The 21,848-nt window shown below is 40.6% G+C and overlaps 1 protein-coding gene across 6 annotated transcripts in view; it reads right to left on the reverse strand.

Moving 5' to 3' along the window:
• Positions 1-374: 374 nt before the first annotated feature.
• dot1l (DOT1-like histone H3K79 methyltransferase) overlaps positions 375-21,848 on the reverse strand; it is a 31,451-nt gene continuing 9,977 nt past the window's right edge. Inside the window, exons 2-29 of one of the 6 annotated variants that reach the window (XM_065246570.2) lie at positions 19,361-19,404; positions 19,194-19,268; positions 19,055-19,118; positions 18,457-18,685; positions 17,886-17,980; positions 17,712-17,774; positions 12,678-12,733; positions 12,461-12,540; positions 12,035-12,103; positions 11,715-11,821; positions 10,746-10,787; positions 10,552-10,644; positions 10,038-10,266; positions 9,824-9,937; positions 9,651-9,742; positions 9,459-9,560; positions 9,172-9,309; positions 8,958-9,083; positions 8,410-8,855; positions 8,217-8,325; positions 7,989-8,135; positions 7,829-7,907; positions 7,185-7,744; positions 6,814-7,022; positions 6,659-6,723; positions 5,971-6,573; positions 4,901-5,450; positions 375-4,544 (exon numbers count right to left, since the gene is read on the reverse strand). In XM_065246570.2, the coding sequence (XP_065102642.1) occupies positions 5,011-5,450; positions 5,971-6,573; positions 6,659-6,723; positions 6,814-7,022; positions 7,185-7,744; positions 7,829-7,907; positions 7,989-8,135; positions 8,217-8,325; positions 8,410-8,855; positions 8,958-9,083; positions 9,172-9,309; positions 9,459-9,560; positions 9,651-9,742; positions 9,824-9,937; positions 10,038-10,266; positions 10,552-10,644; positions 10,746-10,787; positions 11,715-11,821; positions 12,035-12,103; positions 12,461-12,540; positions 12,678-12,733; positions 17,712-17,774; positions 17,886-17,980; positions 18,457-18,685; positions 19,055-19,118; positions 19,194-19,268; positions 19,361-19,404 (4,476 nt within the window). In that variant the 3' untranslated portion in view covers positions 375-4,544; positions 4,901-5,010. Of the gene's footprint in view, positions 4,545-4,900; positions 5,451-5,970; positions 6,574-6,658; positions 6,724-6,813; positions 7,023-7,184; positions 7,745-7,828; positions 7,908-7,988; positions 8,136-8,216; positions 8,326-8,409; positions 8,856-8,957; positions 9,084-9,171; positions 9,310-9,458; positions 9,561-9,650; positions 9,743-9,823; positions 9,938-10,037; positions 10,273-10,551; positions 10,645-10,745; positions 10,788-11,714; positions 11,822-12,034; positions 12,104-12,460; positions 12,541-12,677; positions 12,734-17,711; positions 17,775-17,885; positions 17,981-18,456; positions 18,686-19,054; positions 19,119-19,193; positions 19,269-19,360; positions 19,405-21,848 lie in introns of those variants that run through there. The other 5 variants (XM_065246571.2, XM_065246569.2, XM_065246572.2 and 2 more) reach the window with 5 other exon arrangements.

Genomic DNA, 21,848 nt, shown 5'->3' on the forward strand with positions numbered 1-21,848 from the left:
GCTTAGCCCCATTCATTCAATGGTACCACTCAGAGATAAAGTTAGAAGTGACCAAACACATCAACGTTTTTCCTTTTTAAGACGAGTAGTTATACGAGCAAGTTTGGTGGTACAAAATAAAACGTAGCGCTTTTCTAAGCGGATTTAAAAGAGGAACTATATTGTATGGCGGAACAGCACTTTTGGGAGTACTTCGACTCGGCGCAGTAACACTCTCCCTCTCCCATTATGAGAGGGAGAAGGGGAGCGGATTTTTCAGGCGAGTTGAAGTACTCCCAAAAGTGCTGTTCCGCCATACAATATAGTTCCTCTTTTAAATCCGCTAAGTTTTATTTTGTACCACCAAACTTGCTCGTATAACTACTCGTCTTAAATAGGAAAAACGTTGATGTGTTTGGTCACTTATAACTTTATCTCTGAGTGGTACCATTGAATGAATGGTGCTAAGCTAAATGCTATCGAAGTGTAGCAGCGCGCCCCAGCGCTTACGTACACGCACTAAGATGATAGAGGGATGTATCTACTCTTCTTAGTTAAGGTAATAACATATTTTAATATTGAAAATGAGTAGACTATTCCTTTAAGCCACCACTAGGCCTTAGTTTAATTAGAAAATATAACTAGTTTTAACAAACATGCCTTACTGAAAACATTCATTGTGTGTATTTTGAGGCAAAACAAAGAGTACTGATGTATCCTAAAGGCAGGGTCCATGATCTCTGAAAGCCAATGTTTACATTTAAAATCATTTAAACAAACACACCCCTACCCCAATAGAATCCGGACCTTCTTTTGATAGATCTGCCCCACACATACGCAACCCAGGCAACAATGCCGTTTGGTAGACACGCCCCTTACTGCTGTGTTTAGGTAATCAACCCGACTCACTTTTGTAAAGCGTTTTTCAGAAATCATGCACCCCGCCTTTAAGATATGTCAATGCAAGTTATTTTCAGCTTGGACAGCTCTTAAATTTATTTTAGTCTAAGGCCTAGTCCACACGGACACGTGTATTTTTATAACCTGCGGTTTAAAAAAAATCCCCTCCACATATGCTCAAGCTTAAAATAAATCTCCGCCTACATGAACAAGCAAAAACACGTGATCACGCGCTGTCTTGAGCATGCCACACCAGCAGGCGGTGATATAACTCAAATCGTAAAGCCACCTTGGCCAATCAAAAGCCTAACAAAAGTGACATCGCAAGGCAAAAAACAGCGTTTCTTAAAATACCCTGGCAGGGTTTTCAAAAATGTTCGGTTTCAGTGACGTCATACTGCGTTTCCGTGTGGACATACGGCCGAACCGCATAGAAAGTCAGTGTGGACAAGGCCACTAAAACTAATCTAATCCCTGTCTGGGAAACCGCCCCTTTAAGTTTTAACAAAAGTTGTAATGGCACCCTAAAAGTACCTCATAAAATTCTTAACAATTGAAGCCTTTGGAAAATTGTACATGTTAACTTTCCATAAATAAGAGATTAAAATTCCCAAAAAGTGAGGTCTGGTTTGGAACATCATGCGGATGAGTAGACGACAATTTTAATTTTTGAGTGAACTATCCCTTTAAGAAAAAGCACCAAGTCATTCTGGACTAGGATGGCAGGCAAACAGGCTTAACACACACACGTTTCTCTTAAAAAGAAAGCCGGATATTAAGGAATAAAAGCGCAAAACGCCTTTTGGCACCACTTTAGTATTTCAAACAAGCTTCTTGAACAGTCGAGTCTTGCTATATTACTAGCTTTAAGTACCGACAGATCAATTTCAGAGGCGAGCACCATTTAAAAATCAACAAAATTTCCTCCTGATAAAGTTCTGCAACGTATGAACTTCCATGTACAAGTATTCGGTTCTTAAGACCAAAAGGTGTTTCTTCCGTATAAAATCGGCACTATCCATACAAGCAGGGTCTGCTTCATGCTGGGCACCAACAAACAGGATTACGTTATAAATATCGAAAAAAGAAATGCCGCAAGGCTTGATAACATCCCTGTGTAAAAGAAGCACCAAGAATCTTTATTCATTTCTTTTTTTTCTGTATGTTGTTAATATAAATAAGCACAGTCTTAAGTTGTACAGATCATAGCACCATTTTTTCAGATCGCGAGTCAAGTACATACACTTTGCACATCTTGTGCTGTGCTCGGATACAAAATGCAAACAATTTCAAACGATAAATAACCCAAATTATATACAATTATACAGATATAAAGACACAACACCATTCACAGTACAAAAAAAAGAAAGAAAAGAACAATAGAACAAAATAAAATACACAAAAGATGAGTTGAAGTTGCCCAGTAGTTTTCTATCTTTGAACGTTTGTTGTTTTGTAAATATTTTGCATTTCCCCAGTGTGTATGTTTGCGATATTGTAAAGTTTGTGCTGGTTTTCCAGGTTTCGGAGAGCACCATTACAACATTGGACTTCTTTATCCAAAGGAAAACATGAGTTTCTTTGTAAAATCTGCGAGGAAAATGATTTTAGCACCAGATTCACCTGAATAAGCCTGTACCGTGTAACACACTGGAGCCAGATTGAACTTAATATGTGCATTGAAGTAAAGGTTCAGCAGTAACGGTTAAGATTACGGAAGTTTGAGTATTAAACTAAAAAGATCACTAAAACTGCAGTAAACGTAGTGATTCCTTGCGATCCGATGGTAACTAACCTGGTTAAAAGATTACTTACAGGCATCTGCTCATTCTGTGGCTCTAATCGCTTCTTTCCCTGCAGATATTCCTATTATGGGTGTATTTCTGGGAAGGTGCAGGTGTATGAAACCCGTTGAAATTTTTTGACATATAAAAGCCAAGCACGTAAAAATGACGTACGCCGTTATACTGTTTGAAATAACAGCTCCACAGGTAACGTTATCCAGTGTAAGTTAAAAAATAAATAATTTCATTATGCGTGTAAGCCTATCGAGAATATGTACAGGTCATATTTCACCTTAGAATCAAAAGAAAATAATTTCCTTAATTATATTTTCCTTAAAAGATTGGGGTCAGATTTGATTATTTTTAAATGAAACATTCACAATTCTAAATAATGTGAACAATTACTAAATTTATATTAACGAAAAAATTAAAAAGCCAAAGAGCAGTGGTTCTCAACCTGGGGGCCGCGAGATCGTGCCGGGGGGCCCCAGTTTGATGACATTTTATAAAATAAATGAATTTAGCATGAATTCTGTGGAATTAAACCTAAAATAAGGTTACTAACCAACAGCACTACTTTCTATCATTTAATGTTTTGTTTAATTAGAAGTTAAGTTTTAGAACAGTTTTTTGTCGTAAATTTTCTTTGAGGGGGGGGGGGGGCGCGAAGGAATGTGCCATACACACGCTAAAAAAGCCTTAGAGAACCACTGCCTTAGAGTACTTTTTTCTACATTACAAAAGAAAATTGATGAATAAAATGCATCTAAATGAAATAAATGATAGGTATAATATATGAAAAAAAATATATATTTCCTTTTGATTTTAGGGTAAAATATGTTTTTGCTAGATGTTTTTTGAGATTCACCCTTAAATAGCCAGAGCATGTGGTTTCATTTTAAATTTCAATACCAAACATTACTATGGAAAGCGCAAGTAAAAGTTGGAACAACTTAAAATAACTTAAATGGTAACGGTTCAATTCTAAAGTTTTTTCAACTTAAATTTTCTTACTTTAAGCAAAAAATGTAGGTGAAATATTTTCTAAATTACTTTAATTGGTAACACCTAAAATATTTAAACATTTTCGACTTACATCTTTCACTTAAAGTTGAAAATTCAGAAAACAAAAAACAAAAACAAAAAAAGGACATTTTAGGTGTTACCAACCAAAGTAATTTTTTAAGTGAATCCAACTTTTACATTTTTATAGTGCTGGTAAATCACCCAATCCAAAGGGTTGCCTAACTGCTATAAAACAGGTTTATTTTTGAAATACAGAATCACAAAACTTTCCCATATTTGTTTAATCGGTAGCTCAAGCTATAAGGGTGAAAACTGTATGATGCTTTAGGAGGCGGGGTTTCAATCATTCCACCCAATGAAGAGTTAATCATAAAAGCCACATTTGTTTCGATGTATAACAGCAGCAAGGTTATGAAGATTCACAAGTTATTTGTTATGCGTATATGGTCCATTGTGAGTGTGACAAGACAATTATTAGCAAACAGCATTTCCAAGCCAATCTGCTGCAAATTTGGATCAAGTTCCCGAAACATGAACATAAAAGTAACCCAAGCATCTGGAGGGCCATGTTAAATAAGCAACGATTCATGACCGTTAGCGTCACCCCAACGTGGTGCTACACTAAAACTCGCCTTAAAACAAGGAATTAAATATGAATATGACTTCGAGAACCTCTTTATAAGGATGTCTGTGTGTTTCTGTTAAGCTGCACCTTTTGATTAGTTCTGATACCCATGCCAGTGTTACAATGCCGGCTTTACAAATGTTTGAGCACCGGTGAGCACGTCGAGCCCGTTGGTCCACACCTGTCCATTGCATAGGTTATGTTGGGTTGAGGTAGATTTCGTCAGGTACCTGTAAGCAGTCAGGGAGAAAAGCAAGAGTTACATGACTTGCATTTATGGCATTAAGTTTAGGGATCAACAATAAGAACGGGAATGAGAGCTTTTGTTTCTCAATGTCTGTATTAAACTTATAAAAATATTCTCAGTATGGGTAATGTTTTGCACTTCATACCATCACTTTTTTCGTCAAAAATGCATTCAGCCAACACTTATTGTTGAACCCTGAACGTATTACAACATTTCTAAAATGAAACTGCAATTCTGGGCAGAATTGCGTCAACCAAAAAAAACCCTCAAAAGGTGAAAACGAGCTATAAAAAGAAAGCAGCAAAGCACGTTGCGTGTTATCATGCTATTCCCACATACCTTGTTTGGACTGATAACACCACAGCTGCCGAAATGCAGCAGCAGCTTCCCTGTATCCGTCTCTCTTCCCATTTCAGCCCATCCCACCCCCCTCCCACGTTCTGCGTGTCCTATCTGGGGCGATTGCCAGGGATCTGCGAGGCCGTGTAGGATGCCTGCATACCCAGAGTCCTCCAGGCGCCCAAGGCCCCGGCCCCAACTGAACCTGCACTGCTCGGGGGTTGCGGAGGAGGGAGGTGTGGGGAATAGTGCACGGTGAAGGGCCGAGATGAAGCAGAAGCAGCGACCAGGGATGGGGACGAGGTTTGGGTAGGGGCGGAGGAAGAGGAGGATGTGGCGTTGAGGAGGGGAGGGGGCGGTGGGAGAGAGTGAGCGGGCGGGGAGGGCGTGTGCAGAACGGTTTGTGTGCGGCTGGGCTGGGTGGAGCCAGAGGCCAAGAATGACACCCCTGGTTTGGGGATAGTGTCCAAATGCCTCTGCTGGGAACTGCCTGGGAGATTTGTCCCAGATTGCTGAGAAGAGACTGAAGGCACCAAGTGGTGAAAAATCCCTGCAGACACAGCACAGAGGAGGAGCGAGAGAGAGAGAGAAAATGGTTGCTCAGCCGGGTTATGCATAGCAGCAAGCCAAACAGACAAGCATACGTAAAGCAATAAGGCAGTTTCACTCATGTACAGCAGACACCTTGCAAAAAACTAATCTTAAACCCTAAGAGGTTCCTCTGTGTTTGCAAGGTGCCGGTATGCAGTGAAATGCCTCTGTACCCAAAAACAAGAACAGCAAAAAGACCCAGAAAAAACGAGAAGGCTGAACTTCAAAAGAGTTTTTGTTTATGTCATAAATTACTCCATTTTTAAATCAAATTTGTGTTCAATGCGCCATTACAAACTCTTGTCATTTCTTCTGGGTGTGTTGCTTTAGCCTCTGCACAGTCAGCTTGTATATCAACAGCGCTCAAGCGGTGCGGGAGAGCCAGGCAAGGTTGCAGCTGGACCCCAACTTACCTTTTACTCTGCACCCAAGAGAGACCATTCTAAAATCAGACTTAAACTTAAAACAAAGAAACTCACCTCCCGCAGCGCCCCCTGCCAGCCCAGCGCTGGAGAAACTGCCCAGCGCCGAATGTCCATTGACCAATCGCGGGGCTCCACCGGTGGCTCCGGGCGTCTGAGCTCCAAATAAGGATTGCAGGACCGAAGCCCCGCCCAATGGGAAGTACTGCCCCACTGAGGGAGCGGAGGAAACCGTAGTGGCTCCGCCCACTTTCCCACTTAAGATGCCCCCGCTGGCTGCAGCAGATATAAAGAGGTTCTGGCTGGCCAATCCGCTCACAGTTTTGAGGTCCCAATCCCTTGATTTCTGTTTTTGCGGAGGACGCTCAGACACGTTGACCACCGAGCGACCACCGCCGCCGTCCTGACTGAGGAACAGGTTAGAGTTTCCGTAAGGCTCACGTTCCCCTCTCCTCTGCGGTTTCTGGTCTGAGTCGGAGTCCGTGCCACCTCCGGCGCCGCGGGATGCCCCCACACCGAAGGGGGAGCCACCCTGGCGGTCCGAAGAGGTGGGCTTGGGGTCAGAGATGGGAGAGAAGGTGGATTTCCACTTGCTGCCACCTGAGGACGAAGAAACCTCGCTGTTTACACTGCTGGGACCAGATTTACGTCCCTGTGACCCTACAGAGGAGACGCATGATGTAAACTATAAAATATGTTCAAATGTGATCAATGAGTAGTTGATCAGTAGACACATGGGACTTACCCCTTTCAAGATCTCTGATTGGTCCATCTCGGTCTAAAGAAATGGTGGCAATTTTCCTTTCAATTCTGAAAGAAGAACAACTCGGTAAGGAAAGAATGGCACATGTTAAAAAGATACACACCATATAAATGGATCTAAAAGGAAAGATGTATTACCGGGAAGAATTGGAGCTATCTGGGGCAAAGTTTTCACCCTCTTCATCCGAGCTGGGTGTGGAGGAATACCGGCCTGTGTTGTTGAGCTCTAAAGGGCGCTCTCGCTTGAGCACAGGTGGCTGATCCAGATCTGGGCCGCATGGACTGCGACCTGATTGCTCTGGGGAGGAGATGGCCGAGATCTCCAAAGGCTGGTTAATGTTGTTCACCTGCCACAGAAACAAAATCTTATTTAAAGCACTCTGCCTATTTAAACAGATTTATGTTCATAGGGTGAAGAATGAGGGTGTAAGGATTGTGTTTAAATTTTCATCCACAAATACAATCAAAAGTAACAATAGAGCAACAATCGCCATCACTATTTAACTCACCATAGAATTGATATTAAGTGGAGATCCAGATGGATGACTCGAGGAACCTATACCAGGAAAGGACCTCCTTTTGGGCGATCCGCTGGCAGGAATTGCCGTTGAAGAACTTCGCTTGCGCCGGCCTCGTTTGCGGCCCTCTTGCCCGTGTGTGCCTGGAGAGTGATGATGATGGTGGTGGTGGTGATGATGCTTACTGTGATGATGGTGTCCCTGCTTCACTGAGCCGTGATGCAGCCTAGAACCTCCTGTGGAAGATGACGAGGAAGAGGAGGACGAGGAGGAGGAGAAAAAGATGCGGCGACGAGCTTCGCTGTCCAGAGGCTCCGTGTCAGATTCAGGGCCCTGGCGGTCGTGGCCGTCCTCGGGGGGAAGTCTCGGTGGGCCGTCGGCGTATTGCAGCACCCCGCCGGTGCCCAAAGGAGGACTGAGGCCAGAGTTGCGTGGTGGGAGACCCATGACGGGCGTGCTGTGGGATGGAGGGGACGGAGCTTCGCAGTCTTGATCCTCCGTCAACATGGCCGAGTGCGAGCCATTCACCAACCCTGAGCTGGAGGAGTACCCTGTGACGAGGAATTTATATGCATTTATATTTAACTAACATAATCTCCAAATGCGAATACAAAAGGTATAAGTGTGATTTGTACCTGAGGTAGGCGTAAGAGGTGGCTTGCCATTGCTTTGTCCGGCTGGTTCACGATTGGACACTGGACTTGGAGTGTTCCGCTATTAAACGAAAATAAAGCTTGAAATAAAAAAAAAAATTATGCAAACAACATCTGTACATTATTAGTATTAAATATGTACCAGTCTTTCTGCACGGTTGGGTAGCACCACGCTGGCCAGCGGGATGCTGACAGGGAGTTTGTTGGGATGCACAGTGCTGAGTGGGATGCTGATTGGTAAACTAGTGATGGAGTCACCTGGGGCAGTAGGCCTCTTTTCCTTATCGGCCTGCGAAAACATAAAAAGTGCTTAACATTGACAGCACGCTTACGTGTGGGTACACACAAACAATTAATGTGTGTCAGTTACCCTATCTGTGCTCTTGGGTGTGGTGTTCCCTTGAATATCAGAAGAACTTGGTGAAGAGCAAGCATGTTTTAATCCCAGAGTTGGAGATGAAACCACACCAATGTCACCCCTTAAAAACAGCCAGTGAGTGTGATCAGTGACCCATAGACACCACACCTGGACATTACTTACATAACCTGCATCTGAGATTCACCTGTGAATGTTTCCAAGCGCTCGAAATTGACTGCCAGTCGAATCTTGGTTGAGGTGCCGGCGAAGAGCAATCTTAGCTGGCGAAAAACGGGTGTAGTCGGGCAGTTGTTGCCCAAGCTGCCTGGTTCTCGGGTCAGGGGTGGGTGGCACCATCTCGTGGTCGGGAGAAATGGGCAGGTAACGGGTGAGGAGTTCATTCTTCCCAGCGCTGCTGGCTCTGTCGTAGCCGGGCGAGGCGGTGCCATTGATGGAGAGCTCCGGGCTGAGGCCGTTGACACCTGCAGAGGCTTGCGGGGTGAATTTCGTGGAGTCGGGATCCAGTGTGGGGCGGGGCTCCGGGCCGGGGAGAAATTTTCTGTATGGCGACACCTCACATGGGCTGTAGGATGACTTGAGCTGCATAAGTTCTTGTTGCCTCTGGCTCTTCTCAAGTTCAACAATGCTGATCTAAGGAGACACCAGAGAAAGCGTGTGATAAGACTGTATTGCTACTATGACTGGGTCCACTATTCTGCTCTAAAGTGATACTTAAGTAAAAGCTTGCAGTACCTGGAGCTCCAGACAGTGGCGCTGTTTCTCTGAGATTTGTCTTCGCAGAGCTGCTTTCTCTTTTAACAGCGTCTCCAAACACAGGGAACTCCAATCCAGCTTTAGCTCCTCACACCGAGCCCTTAGCTAGCAAACACAAGCATGAGAAAATCAGATCCTCTAGATACTTCATTTCTCATGGCAAATGAACAAAGCCTGACTCGTGATCACTCACAAGCACCAAATTCTGGTCCCGAAGCTCAAGCATGTCTCTCTCCAGCTGTTTGGTTTGTTCCCTCAACTGCATGTTGTGGGCCGTGATCTCTTTTTGAGCTTGCACCAGGTCCTCCACAGTTACCGCCCTTACACCCAGCTGTGAGAGGGAATATCCGGGTTTAACACATTCACACCATTATCTACATCTTTGGGCACTGGGCTACTTCAAATAGCAATGCTGATCCACCCAACCATTAAATTGACTAGTTACAGATTATATACACATCGTCACACTGCCTGCCTTACCTCCTCTAGTTTGGCTTGGAAAAGATCTTTGATTCTCTCTTTATGAGAATGACAAGCGTTGAGCAGTTGCTGGGCTTGACCTGTCAGCTCCGTGTGTCTCAGCTGCAATGGAAAAAAAGTCAAATAATAAAGGTTACGAGTGTGTGGATGTTACAAACGATGAAAACCCAATAAAGGAGATGGACGATTTACCTTTTCCTGCTCAAGAGCTTGCTGCAGGTTGGTGCGGTATTGTGGAGTCTTCATGTAGGCCATGAACTGCATATACTGGACTTTGATGTTATCTAGCAAACAAACGAGAGATTATATGTTAACTGAACGCTTGAATACTTGGATACTGAATTAGAAACTAGAGCAAATCTTACCAAGAAGAGCCTGAAGACCTGGTGGAGTAGGGCCTAAGACAAGCTGGTTCGATGTATAATGCTGAACTTTAGGAGGTAGCTGATAAAATGGGCTGTGAGGTGACCTGTATGGATCTGTGGATGAAAAAAACAAGGGTTAATCTAAAAATTAGTGACCGAATTCAATGCCATCAAACATGAACTATTAATAATGTAAAAAGATCAGCATTCGTACCCTGAGAGGGGGCGGCCGAAAGAGTCTTGGCATGCAGCAGATCTAGGGCGCTCTGGCTCTTCTTATTTTTCCGCTCTGCTGCGGTCGTAGTGGCGGCTTTCTTGGGTCTTCCACGCTTCCTGTTGCTCAGCTTACGGCCTCTGGACAGCAGTTTGGCTCGCCTGGGTTTGGGCGACGCCTTTGTGGGCACGAGCGAGTTGGAACGCTCCTCCTCACCACCTGATTCGTGCTGTGTCTTCAAAACAAGATGAAATTTCTTATTGGATAACGGAAGTTAAATGCATTACAAACAACATTCAAACGGCAAACAAGTTCACCAAAGAACTAATTTTATTTATCACTATTAAATTGTAACGTGAATGTTGGTTGATGTTATTAGTTATACAATTGTATTATCCATTTCTGAAGAATAACACGCAATGTGGATCAATCACAATTTTGATTTATGTCATCTTGCTTAAACAACAAACCAAAAGGAGGCCCAGCCTAAAACTTGTATCATTTGTAATCTTACCTTGTGCTCCTTGGGTTTGGTCGGTGTGGGGGTGTTACTCTTGTTCTCTTTACTGTCCTTCTGTCTGCTCCTCCTGGTGACCTCCTGCTCCTCCTAAACCAAAACAAACAGCTCGGATGTTGTGGGAACAGATATCTCACTGAACCACCCATAAACAAGACATTAAATAAGAGTTAAACAAACATGAGACTCACCCTGAGTTTAGGATTTTTGAGACTAGAAAAATAGTTTTCAAGCTGCAAAACAGAAGTCAAGACTTTAGTTAAACAATTCATTGACTTGAGGGCTTTTAGCAGCTTAATAATAAATTAACCCCTTTTATTCTGCGATCCCACCATTGGGACCAAAGCTGCATCATATTTTTCCATCACATTGTATCAAAGTTTTCTGTAAAATATGACCATTTTTATCAATTTACTCTAAAGTACGTGGGTAGATGACTTCTAAATTCAGGCATACCAAATTCTGTAAAAATTTAATTATACTGCACTGCATAATAAAAAAGAAATTATGACGAAAAACCTATTAAAGGGTTTAAAGTCTTTGGTAGCAAGTGCAGAATAAAATGATTGGTCTCAGAACACATGCTTTAGATACAAATGACAGGTAAATAAAAGCACAAAGTTTCTATGTGTGTCACATGAGAGACACGGGTAATACTAAAGACTAATGCAAATTAAAAAATTTTTTAGTCCATTTTCTTTCTAATTTTAGTAAACTTTAATGGACCCCAACATTTAACAGTTTTAATGCAGTTTAAAATTGCAGTTTTAAAGGACTCTAAATGATCTCAAACGAGGCATAAGGGTCTTATCTAGCTAAACGATTGTTATATTTGGCAAGAAAAAAAAATGCACTTTTAAACCACAACTTCTCATCTTCCTCCGGTCCTGTGACGCGCCAGCGCGACCTCACGTAATACGTCTTCACGTCAAGAGGTCACGGATGACGTGTCGAAACATTTTTAAAATGAGAAAAATCCTGGAATGTTCTCCTCAAAAAACACAATTTCTTCCCGACTGAACAAAGAAATACATCAACATTTTGGATGACATGGTGGTGCGTAATTATTTGGATTTTTTTTAAGAAAATGGACTAATCCTTTAAGGCTTCAATTGTAAACATCAAGAGGATCAACACAACCCAAATGAATGTGCACTTACTATGGTGCGGTCTATTGTATGCAGATAGTATGACACTGGCTTCCCCGTCCATGATACCGAGCCCCTCAACGGCGAAAGCTCAACAACTCGCATTATTGTGCCAATATCTTAGATAAGACAAAATAATAAATTACACACAAACAAAAAACATGCATATTTATATTCCTCATTGCAAGCCTGTAAGGATTTTAGCCAGTTTGTTGTCTGTTAGGAAAAATTTTTGTTTAGAGGTTTGTTCAATTCATTATCTGCCTTTATTGAAAGAAAATAGTGGTGCTTGTCTAAAGAATAAATCAATTTAGTGCATTCAAAAAACTTACCACTCAAGTTTCGGCTGTTTATTCTGAAGTTAAGAGGTGCAAAGGGTTTCGAAGATACAATTTTTCCACCTTAGAAAGACAAAATGAAGTCAGAAGACTTTTTGATGTCAGAGAAATGTTGACGTCATTTGCTTGACACTTAATTTATTCACACCGGAAGGTCAATAGAGACCAGAAAACAGTCTGACAGAGGTCAAATGTTTCAGAATGAGGTGTTGACACAGCTGTATTTGAGCTACACTGAGACAACGCTCTTTTAGAAATATAAGAAGTTTAGTGCCATGCCCTTTAAACATCACTATATGGATGATCATATCCGTATTAGCCAATATTAGTTTTTTTATTTTTTTATTTATAACGACAAAAAAAAAAGATGAATCCAGTTGATATGAATATGAATCTAGTTTCTGGTGCATTTTTACAAACCTTCCTTCATGTTGGCAAATCGTTCCTTCAGCTGGTGGTCCACCTCAGGACCAAAGGCAAAGTTATTCACAAAAATAACACTGTAAAAAAACACATTACACTTTCACGGGACTTATGGACAACATGCGGACAGTTTTGAATTCTCATGAAATGACAGTTACATTTAGTTATTAAATAAGCATATTGGTATGGAGTAACAGTTTGTCTGTGATCATACCTTGTGGTGGCTATACGTTCTTTCCATTCTTCTGAAAGGAAATCCCCTCTTTCCAACTGTCACAAAAAAAATCAACTGTTAACACAATGTAAAAATGGCATAGGTTTAGTAATAGACTTATATTTTGCAAAGGCCGATATTTGGGGTCCCCCATCGGTCGATAAATCTTTTTAATCGCCCAGTAAATTTCTCTACCATAACAAGATGTTATGCTGTGTTTAAACAGTATCGTGAAATGTCAGATACACATTAAAGGGATAGTTCGGCCAAAAATGAAAATAATGTCAATAATGACTCACCCTAATGTCATTCCAAACTCGTAAGACCTCTGTTCATCTTCAGAACACAGATTAAGACGTCCATGTCCAGAAAAGTAATGAAAACATCATCAAAGTAGTCCATGTGACATCAGCGGGTCAGTTAAAATGTGTTGAAGCATCGAAAATACATTTTGGTCCAAAAATAACAAAAATTACGACTTTATTCAGCATTGTCTTCTCTTCTGGCTCTGTTGTGAACCCCGTGCATGAGACTGGAGTCATGTGACTGCAGTGACGCGGCTGACGTGTTTTCTTCAGACGTGTTTGCAAAGTTTATTTTTAAACTTATAGCGTGCGTCTCTCTCAGACTGTAAACGAAGCTTGGGTGCACAAAAAAGCTGGAGGCGCACCAGATAACACGTTAGCCGCGTCACTGCAGTCACGAGACTTCAGTCTTGTGTACGAGGTTCACAACAGAACCGAAAGAAAAGTAATATTTGGACCAAAATGTATTTGATGCTTCAACACATTCTAACTTGACCCAGAGATGTCACATGGACTACTTTGATTATGTTTTTATTACCTTTCTGGACATGGACAGCATACCGTACATAGATTTTCAATTAAGCTCTCAGACTGAATCTAAAACATCTTAATCTTTGTCTCGAAGATGAACGGAGGTCTTGCGAGTATGGAACGACATGAGGGTGAGTCATTAATGACATTTTTTTTATTATGTCTTATAATGTAAATTATTAATTATGTAAATATGTTTTAAGTACTTAAAAAGGTTATATTTAGAAATTTTATGCATAACAAATGTTTATGTAGCTTCTCCAATATTCTGTGTCTCATTAACCTCTTGAAAAGCACCCCCACTCTGGCCCAAACCATGAAAAGACCTAATTTCACTAAAAGGGCTGTTTTTACTAAACCATTTAGAGTATAAGCATAACATGGTATCATTAGATAGAAGACACTTTGAGCTTCATTTTCCAGGTTTCACATTTATTTTAAGATAAAAATAAAAAAAGTTAGAGAGGCTGAAGTACATTGTAATATACTAAAATAATATTGTAATTTCCTTTTGTAATACTAAAAATCTTAATGATAAATGTGTGTGAAACCTAGAAATGCCAAAGCCACAAGTCTAAAGAAGTTATATTTCACGTTTGAAGTCAATAGACCCAAAAATGAGGTTCTTTCAAGAGTTTTTGTAAGACTAGTGCCTTTTCTAAGTGCCAGTCAGCCCCAAAATAAAAGTCTTTTGTTTACATGCATACACGTTCGTTCTTATTATCGTTTATTCTTATGTAAGCGTATAAAATGCCGTTTCCACACCAGGAAATAAAACGTCACACAAAGATCGTTGGAGTCGTTATCTAATTGGCTACACGTTCTGTCTATCAAGGAACATTGGAGGAACGAGCGAGTCAGATGACTTCACTATATTTGACAGGGCTCTTTGGATATTTATGTTGGCTTGACAAAGCCAACATACTGTTCTTCGATCTAAGCTTATTATTATTATTATTCTTCTGTTCACACTTTTTTCTAACAGTAACTCCTCCTAGAGCTTTCAAGCTACACCCACAAAACTTTACAAAACTTTTAAGACTGGTACGTAGATTTATGCTATATCTTTTCTAACTGATGGGACCTTCCGAATTCCTAAACGGGGCGCTCAAACACCCCAAATTTTCCATTGACTTAACATTACGACAAACTTTGACGGGTCATAGCTGCAAGCGAGAAATTTGTAGAAACTTGTGGGTTACCACATTTGAAGAGGCTGTCAGACTGTGTAAGAACATACATCACGTTGGGGGGTAAGTTTCACCCCTGGGGCGTAAGGACCACCCAATTTTCCCCATTGACTTATAATGGGGCAGGGAACATGCCCATATAAGGGAATAAAAGCGTCCCAGATGGAATATCTTCACTTTAGAGTGTCGTAGAGACATGGGGGTGGGCTCATTTTACTCAGGCATCCAATCAGTCTCTCAGGATCGCCCCATAGCTATTAAGCCACGCCCCTAGCAACCATTTTTGGGCGCCCTAGCAACATATCCCATAGACTGCCATTATAAAATGCCCAGATGGATATCTTTGCAGCACAGTGTCACAGAGACATGGGGGTGGGCTCATTTTACTCAGGCATCCAATCAGTCTCGGAGGATTCTTATTGAGGTATTAAGCCACGCCCCTAGCAACCAAATATGAGCACCCTAGCAACATAATGAACAAAGCCTTATATCTCTGGATCCGAACATCATAGAGACATGGGGGTTGGGTCTTTTGGTCATGTTCGCCTTATGCTAGCTCCATGCTAAGTCATACTAGCTTCATGCTAGTTTTGTGCTAGCTTTATGCTAATTTCATAATAAATCTTGCTAACTTCATGCTAATCATGTTAGCATCATGCTAGCTTCATGCTAATTCATGTTAGCTTCATGCTAGCTTCATGCTAATTCATGTTAGCATCGTGCTAGCTTCATGCTAATTCATGTTTGCATCATGCTAGCTTCATGCTAATTCATGTTAGCATCGTGCTAGCGTCATGCTAATTCATGTTAGCATCGTGCTAGCTTCATGCTAATTCATGTTAGCATCGTGCTAGCTTCATGCTAATTCATGTTAGCATCGTGTTAGCTTCATGCTAATTCATGTTAGCATCGTGTTAACTTCATGCTATTTCATGTTAGCATCGTGCTAGCTTCATGCTAATTCATGTTAGCATCGTGCCAGCTTCATGCTAATTCATGTTAGCATCGTGCTAGCTTCATGCTAATTCATGTTAGCATCGTGCTAGCTTCATGCTAATTCATATTAGCATCGTGCTAGCTTCATGCTAATTCATGTTAACGTCGTGCTAGCTTCATGCTAATTCATGTTAGCGTCGTGCTAGCTTCATGCTAATTCATGTTAGCTTCATGCTAGCTTCCTGCTAATCATGCTAGCATCATGTTAGCTTCATGCTAATTCATGTTAGCATTATGCTAGCTTCATGCTAATTCATGTTAGCATTATGCTAGCTTCATGCTAATTCATGTTAGCATTATGCTAGCTTCATGCTAATTCATATTAGCATCATGCTAGCTTCATGCTAATTCATGTTAGCATCATCCTAGCTTCATGCTTATTCATGTTAGCATCATGCTAGCTTCATGCTAATTCATGTTAACATCATGCTAGCTTCATGCTAATTCATGTTAGCACAATGCTAATTCATGTTAGCATCATGCTAGCTTCATGCTAATTCATGTTAGCATCATGCTAGCTTCATGCTAATTCATGTTAGCATCATGCTAGCTTCATGCTAATTCATGTTAGCATCATGCTAGCTTCATGCTAATTCATGTTAGCATCATGTTAGCTTCATGCTAATTCATGTTAGCATCATGCTAGCTTCATGCTAATTCATGTTAGCATCATGCTAGCTTCATGCTAATTCATGTTAGCACAATGCTAATTCATGTTAGCATCATGCTAGCTTAATGCTAATTCATGTTAGCATCATGCTAGCTTCATGCTAATTTATGTTAGCATCATGCTAGCTTCATGCTAATTCATGTTAGCATCATGCTAGCTTCATGCTAATTCATGTTAGCATCATGTTAGCTTCATGCTAATTCATGTTAGCATCATGCTAGCTTCATGCTAATTCATGTTAGGATCATGTTAGCTTCATGCTAATTCATGTTAGCATCATGCTAACTTACTGCTAAACATGCTAACATGGTAACTTTTGGTATCATGTTTACGGAAAGTTATAATACTAAACTAAACTTGTTTTAAATTTCTCTCAATCTGTTTTAAACGTTCAGGCTAGGCTTTGTCAAGCCAACATAAAGTTTGTCTTCAAACTTTTCTATCTAGTATGTATTACTCCCGCCTACTTTTACAAACAAGTTTGACTGCTGGTTTTGTAAGTGTTACGACATATGCAGTCCTCAGATTGTATATTATAATCTATTACAAGACGTGCATGTGAAATCTGATGTAAACAATGGACAATATATCTATATTTCACGGATTATACGCATTTGTGGACAAAAATGGTCAGTGGATGTACTTTATTAGAGAGTTTTTATGGGTTATTTACACATCTGAAACAGACTGGATTCGATTTGCAATCATTATACCAACACAAAGGTAAGAAGTCCCGTTTATATTTTGCATGTTGTCATCTGGACTTCTGTAACAAAATACTACATTTATGATGCTAGAGCATCTGTATCTCAAAACCGAGACCATACACTGATGCTAAACCCGTAGACCTTTTAAACGATGTATAGTAATGTTAATATTATTATTGTTTGTAGACAGTAGGCTATCTATCTATCTATCTATCTATATCTATCTATATCTATCTATATCTATCTATATCTATCTATATCTATCTATCTATCTATCTATCTATCTATCTATCTATCTATCTATCTATCTATCTATCTATCTATCTATCTATATATATATATATATATATATAGTTAGCAGCGTAAATAAATTTCACGTCTTTCCGCCCCCGAGCTAGTGCGCGTCGAGAGATTAACTTTAATAAAATTTGTTATATCAGCCTCATGTCGTCCATACAGGTTTCATAATAATCGGTAAGAAAATAAAAACCATATCGGCCGACCACTACATAGGTTCAAATCGTCAGTAATCCGGTAAGCTTATACAAACGCTTATCTATACATATCTAAATATACATATACGCCAGCCAAAGGAAATGTAAAAAAAATAAGTAGAGATTAATGCAATCCTTTACCGTGTACTCGCCATGTTTTTTCCCGTACCACTTCATCCACCGCTTAAACTCTTTATCCATTGACTGCAAAAATAAAAAATTCAGACTCAAACCAATTCCACCAACAGCATCACATCTATAAACCCAATCACATTATAATTAAATCAAGTCCTGCCCCCATTATATCTGACGCACCTCTGCATAGGTTGCTGGAGTGTCCGCTTTCTCCACGCCAAAGTAGTGTTTACAATTGGTGGCAGCAGCGACCTGCAGAACTACTTGACCAACTCCTGCGAATCATAAAAGATAAACATGAGACAAAAATCTATTATAAATTTGACATTCAGCCATGGTTGCTTCCATCAAACAACCCAAATGGTATATTTTGACATTCTGGGGTAGGGCTGGTCGATACTAACCAAATGGCTTGATGAATGCCGATATTCAATACATTTTCAGTATTTTCTACAAAGTGGAATAAAATGTTAAAATGCGAGTCAAAGCATCTCGTGTGAGATGTCACAACCACCTTTCATTTTTATAATGTTTAATTTTTACACCTTTATTAAAACAGTGTATGACGAAAACTCAAAGACATGGTTTTCATTCCTAAGCTGCACAAAATGCAAGTTTACATCTGAGCTTCTGTTGAAAATAATGAGGGTCACATCAGACCATACTGACATAGACGGTATTGTTTTATCTCATATCACGCTCAGGGGGAAGAAATACCAAAACTTTCTATTCTGGGGTAACAGTTACTGACCGCTTCCCAAATCCACAAAGGTGTCATCCTCCATCATCTCCATCTCATCGATGATCTGGGCCACCAGGTCAAAGGAGGTCTCCCCGTACACTTCAGGAGAGAAGGGTTCATAGTTGTTGAGTTTCTCCGGGTCAGTGACAGAGTGATTGTAGACCTGCTGCAGGATGTGACGCAGCAGGCCGTTTGAAGGCCGCTTGTTGAGTTTCATGGGTTGGGTGGTTCCTTTCCACTGTGACACACACACAGGAGAGATTAAAATGTAATAATTTCTATACCATGGTAGTTATTTCATCGTTTTGTCTGATAAAGAAGTCACATATTTGTATAGCTGTGGGCGTAAAAAACAGAGCGAGAACAGTATGGTCTGACTCAGGAATGAAAGATGTTGATCCGGTTAATAAACCAGTCAGTCAAACGGTAAACTGTCACTTTTCTGTTTAACAAATGGCTCTCTAAATTTGTCAAATTGGCATCGGACTCACTGTTGGATTTGATACATGATGTGTAGTTTAAAAACACAAACATATTTTGTAATAAATTGTATTTTTAGAGAAGTAAAACTGCAAAGTATTGTGGGAAACATAACAGCTGAACATACCAGCTGGTGAATGCTGTCAATTGCTCTGTTGTACTTGTCACACAGTCTCTGCATACTCTCAAAGCTGCAAAAAAACGACAAAATTAACTCACCCATTTGCATAAATTTAATATAAAGTCCCATAGAAATGGTCTCTCACCTCTTGGTGTCATAGTCAATAAGAACATAGTTCTCCATGGCCAGCTTAAGATCTGGGATCTCCTCACACACCCAACTGGACAAAAACAGAAAGCAGGTTAAGCTTTATGATAATTATATCATGCTAACATAAGATTGACAGAGAAATTTAACTTAAAACCAGCTTACCGAATAGTTTCGATGATTTCATGTGCAGCATCATGGTGTTTATCCTGGAGGAAGAGACAGCTATTATAATAAAGTACAAGACTATACATATAATATACATTTATGTAGGGCAGCATTACAACTAATCGTAACAAACCATTGGCAGAATAAATGTTTTTGTGTGCATCATATATGTATGTGTACGGTGTATAATAATTATGCATACTGTATATACATTTTCAGTCCTTCCAGAACACAGAGTTTTTTGTGATTGTTGCGGGCAATAATCCTTGATCTTGCGGCACGTTTTCGTAAAAAAAATTGATGGAATATGCAGGATATTTATGCAATTTTATGCGCAGCAATTGCGGGAACCTGCAGCTTTCAATGATGTTTAGTCACATAATCACATGACTTCATAACGTTCCCATGGCAACTGGGGACATGGCTGCGCTTGTGTAAAGTACTTTCAACTTTCTGCTAAGGTATATGTGATTTTTGCTACGAAAATGCGGTGATAATGAAATCATGCAGGCCCGCATATTTTGTGCACGGAAATCTGCAATTTATGCTGCGAAAGTGCGGCGTATTTAAAAAATGCGACCACTGCATAAATATGCAGACTTTGGCTGATTATGCGTTGAATCATGCGATCGCATAATCACCGATAAATACACACACGCTTGTATAATTTTATATATAATATGTGAGAAAATAATATGTTAATATATTACGCTGGATTTTCCACCGACTGCGGATCGGCGGTGGAGTCAATCGGTTTCCATTCAAGTCAATCTGTGTATTTCCACTGACTGCGTTACGAATCCGTCACAGCTCCGGCCATCCGCAGCCCTCCAGAACAAATACGCAGAGCTTCTATTTTTGACGGATGCCGCAGCGCGGAGCCATGACTATATCGCGTGATCATACCTGAATTCGTGAGATCTCATGTTATGATCTGGGCTGGTCCAGCAAAACGCCATAATTTAACGTCATAATGGGCAGAACTAGATATTGCGCGATCATCATGTGAATTTGCGAGACATCTTGGGTCCTCGTCACTTCAGCACGCAGCCACTCTGCAACAAAACTGGTGGGTATTGGCGGATGGCGGAGCCGTAACGCAGCGGAGCCGATCTGCAGCCGCTCCGCAGTTGGTGGAAATCCAGCGTTAGGCATTGATATTTATAATATAAATTATATATAAATATAAAAATGTATATACATGTTCAAATATTTCTTAATTATATAATTGCATCCATTTGTATTTATATATACAGAAACATTATACACCATGTCTTTTTTGGACTACAACAAAAACCAATGAATTGTAAGCAGCAGTTTACTTCCTGAGCCTGTTGAGGTGGACAAGATCGACATTATCATAATTCCTCCTGCTTTGACTTTACCCTATAAGTTAACTCCTGTTAGCATTGAATTGTGACTGAATCTTTCAAACATGGTAAGGAGCGTCATTTTCCAGCTGACGTCAGAGGTATTCAGGGCAATCACAACATACAGATTAGCTGGCCAATCAGGGACACAGTTGTTCAAATCAATGAGTTTAGTACAAAATCAATGCGTTTGAGGAAGGCAGGATTGCTGGAGTTACAAAAATGTACGGTATGTGGAAAATAATGTGTTGTTTAACCCATAAACCATGAGAACACATTGTATTATACCAAATACACAAAATAACATTGTTTTTAGCAACAAAATAGGTGCACTTTAATGGAATCGAAAGCATTGCAAGTAGAATACATACATACGTATAAAAATGTTTATTTGACATGTCATGAGTCCATCTATTATGTCAGCCACTTGCTTAGTTTATGAAAGCATCTATTCTGGCATAAATGTCTAACAAGGGCAGAACAAAAGTGCAAACTGTACTTGAAAGCATTTACATACAGCAGGTAAATTTAATGAAACCTACTTAACAAACAAATGTATGAATGACTTAGCAATTTGTCCAACTTCTTGTATAAACAATGCCCGATATCCAACATGATTTCACATGTGTGAGCCTGGCAGTTATTCTCTATGGTTAATAAGACTAATTTGGCCCTTCCTGCGTGTAAACAGCAGTTATGGGACCGCCGAACTAGCTCAGGCCTGTCGTAACGGAGCAGTTTGAGCTTTACCGCTGGATGACCCAGTGACCCACTTTTCATCAACAGAATCCTGAGAGAATCTCGGCCAAAGCTCCTCCTCAACCAGGCAAGAGCGATTTTCCCGCTCAGCTGGGTTTTCGGCGGGTTGGACCGGCATCTACCCACCGTTGCCGTCGTGACTGCATTGAGAAATAACAGTGAAGTCAAACAAGGGCACTCAAGTCGAAACACGGCCTTACTTGAAGTAAGTTTAGAAAGCCGGCACTGTGCACACAAGCAGTCAGCTCAAAGTGTGCCTTGCTGAAAGGGAGGGGAAACGAGTGAGCGAGTGTGCATAAGAGGACGGGGTGTTCTGGCAGTCTGTGCACAAAGCGACACCAGTGCTACTGCTAAAA

This window comes from Paramisgurnus dabryanus, chromosome 24, assembly GCF_030506205.2.
Source record: "Paramisgurnus dabryanus chromosome 24, PD_genome_1.1, whole genome shotgun sequence".
Classification (NCBI taxonomy): domain Eukaryota; kingdom Metazoa; phylum Chordata; class Actinopteri; order Cypriniformes; family Cobitidae; genus Paramisgurnus; species Paramisgurnus dabryanus.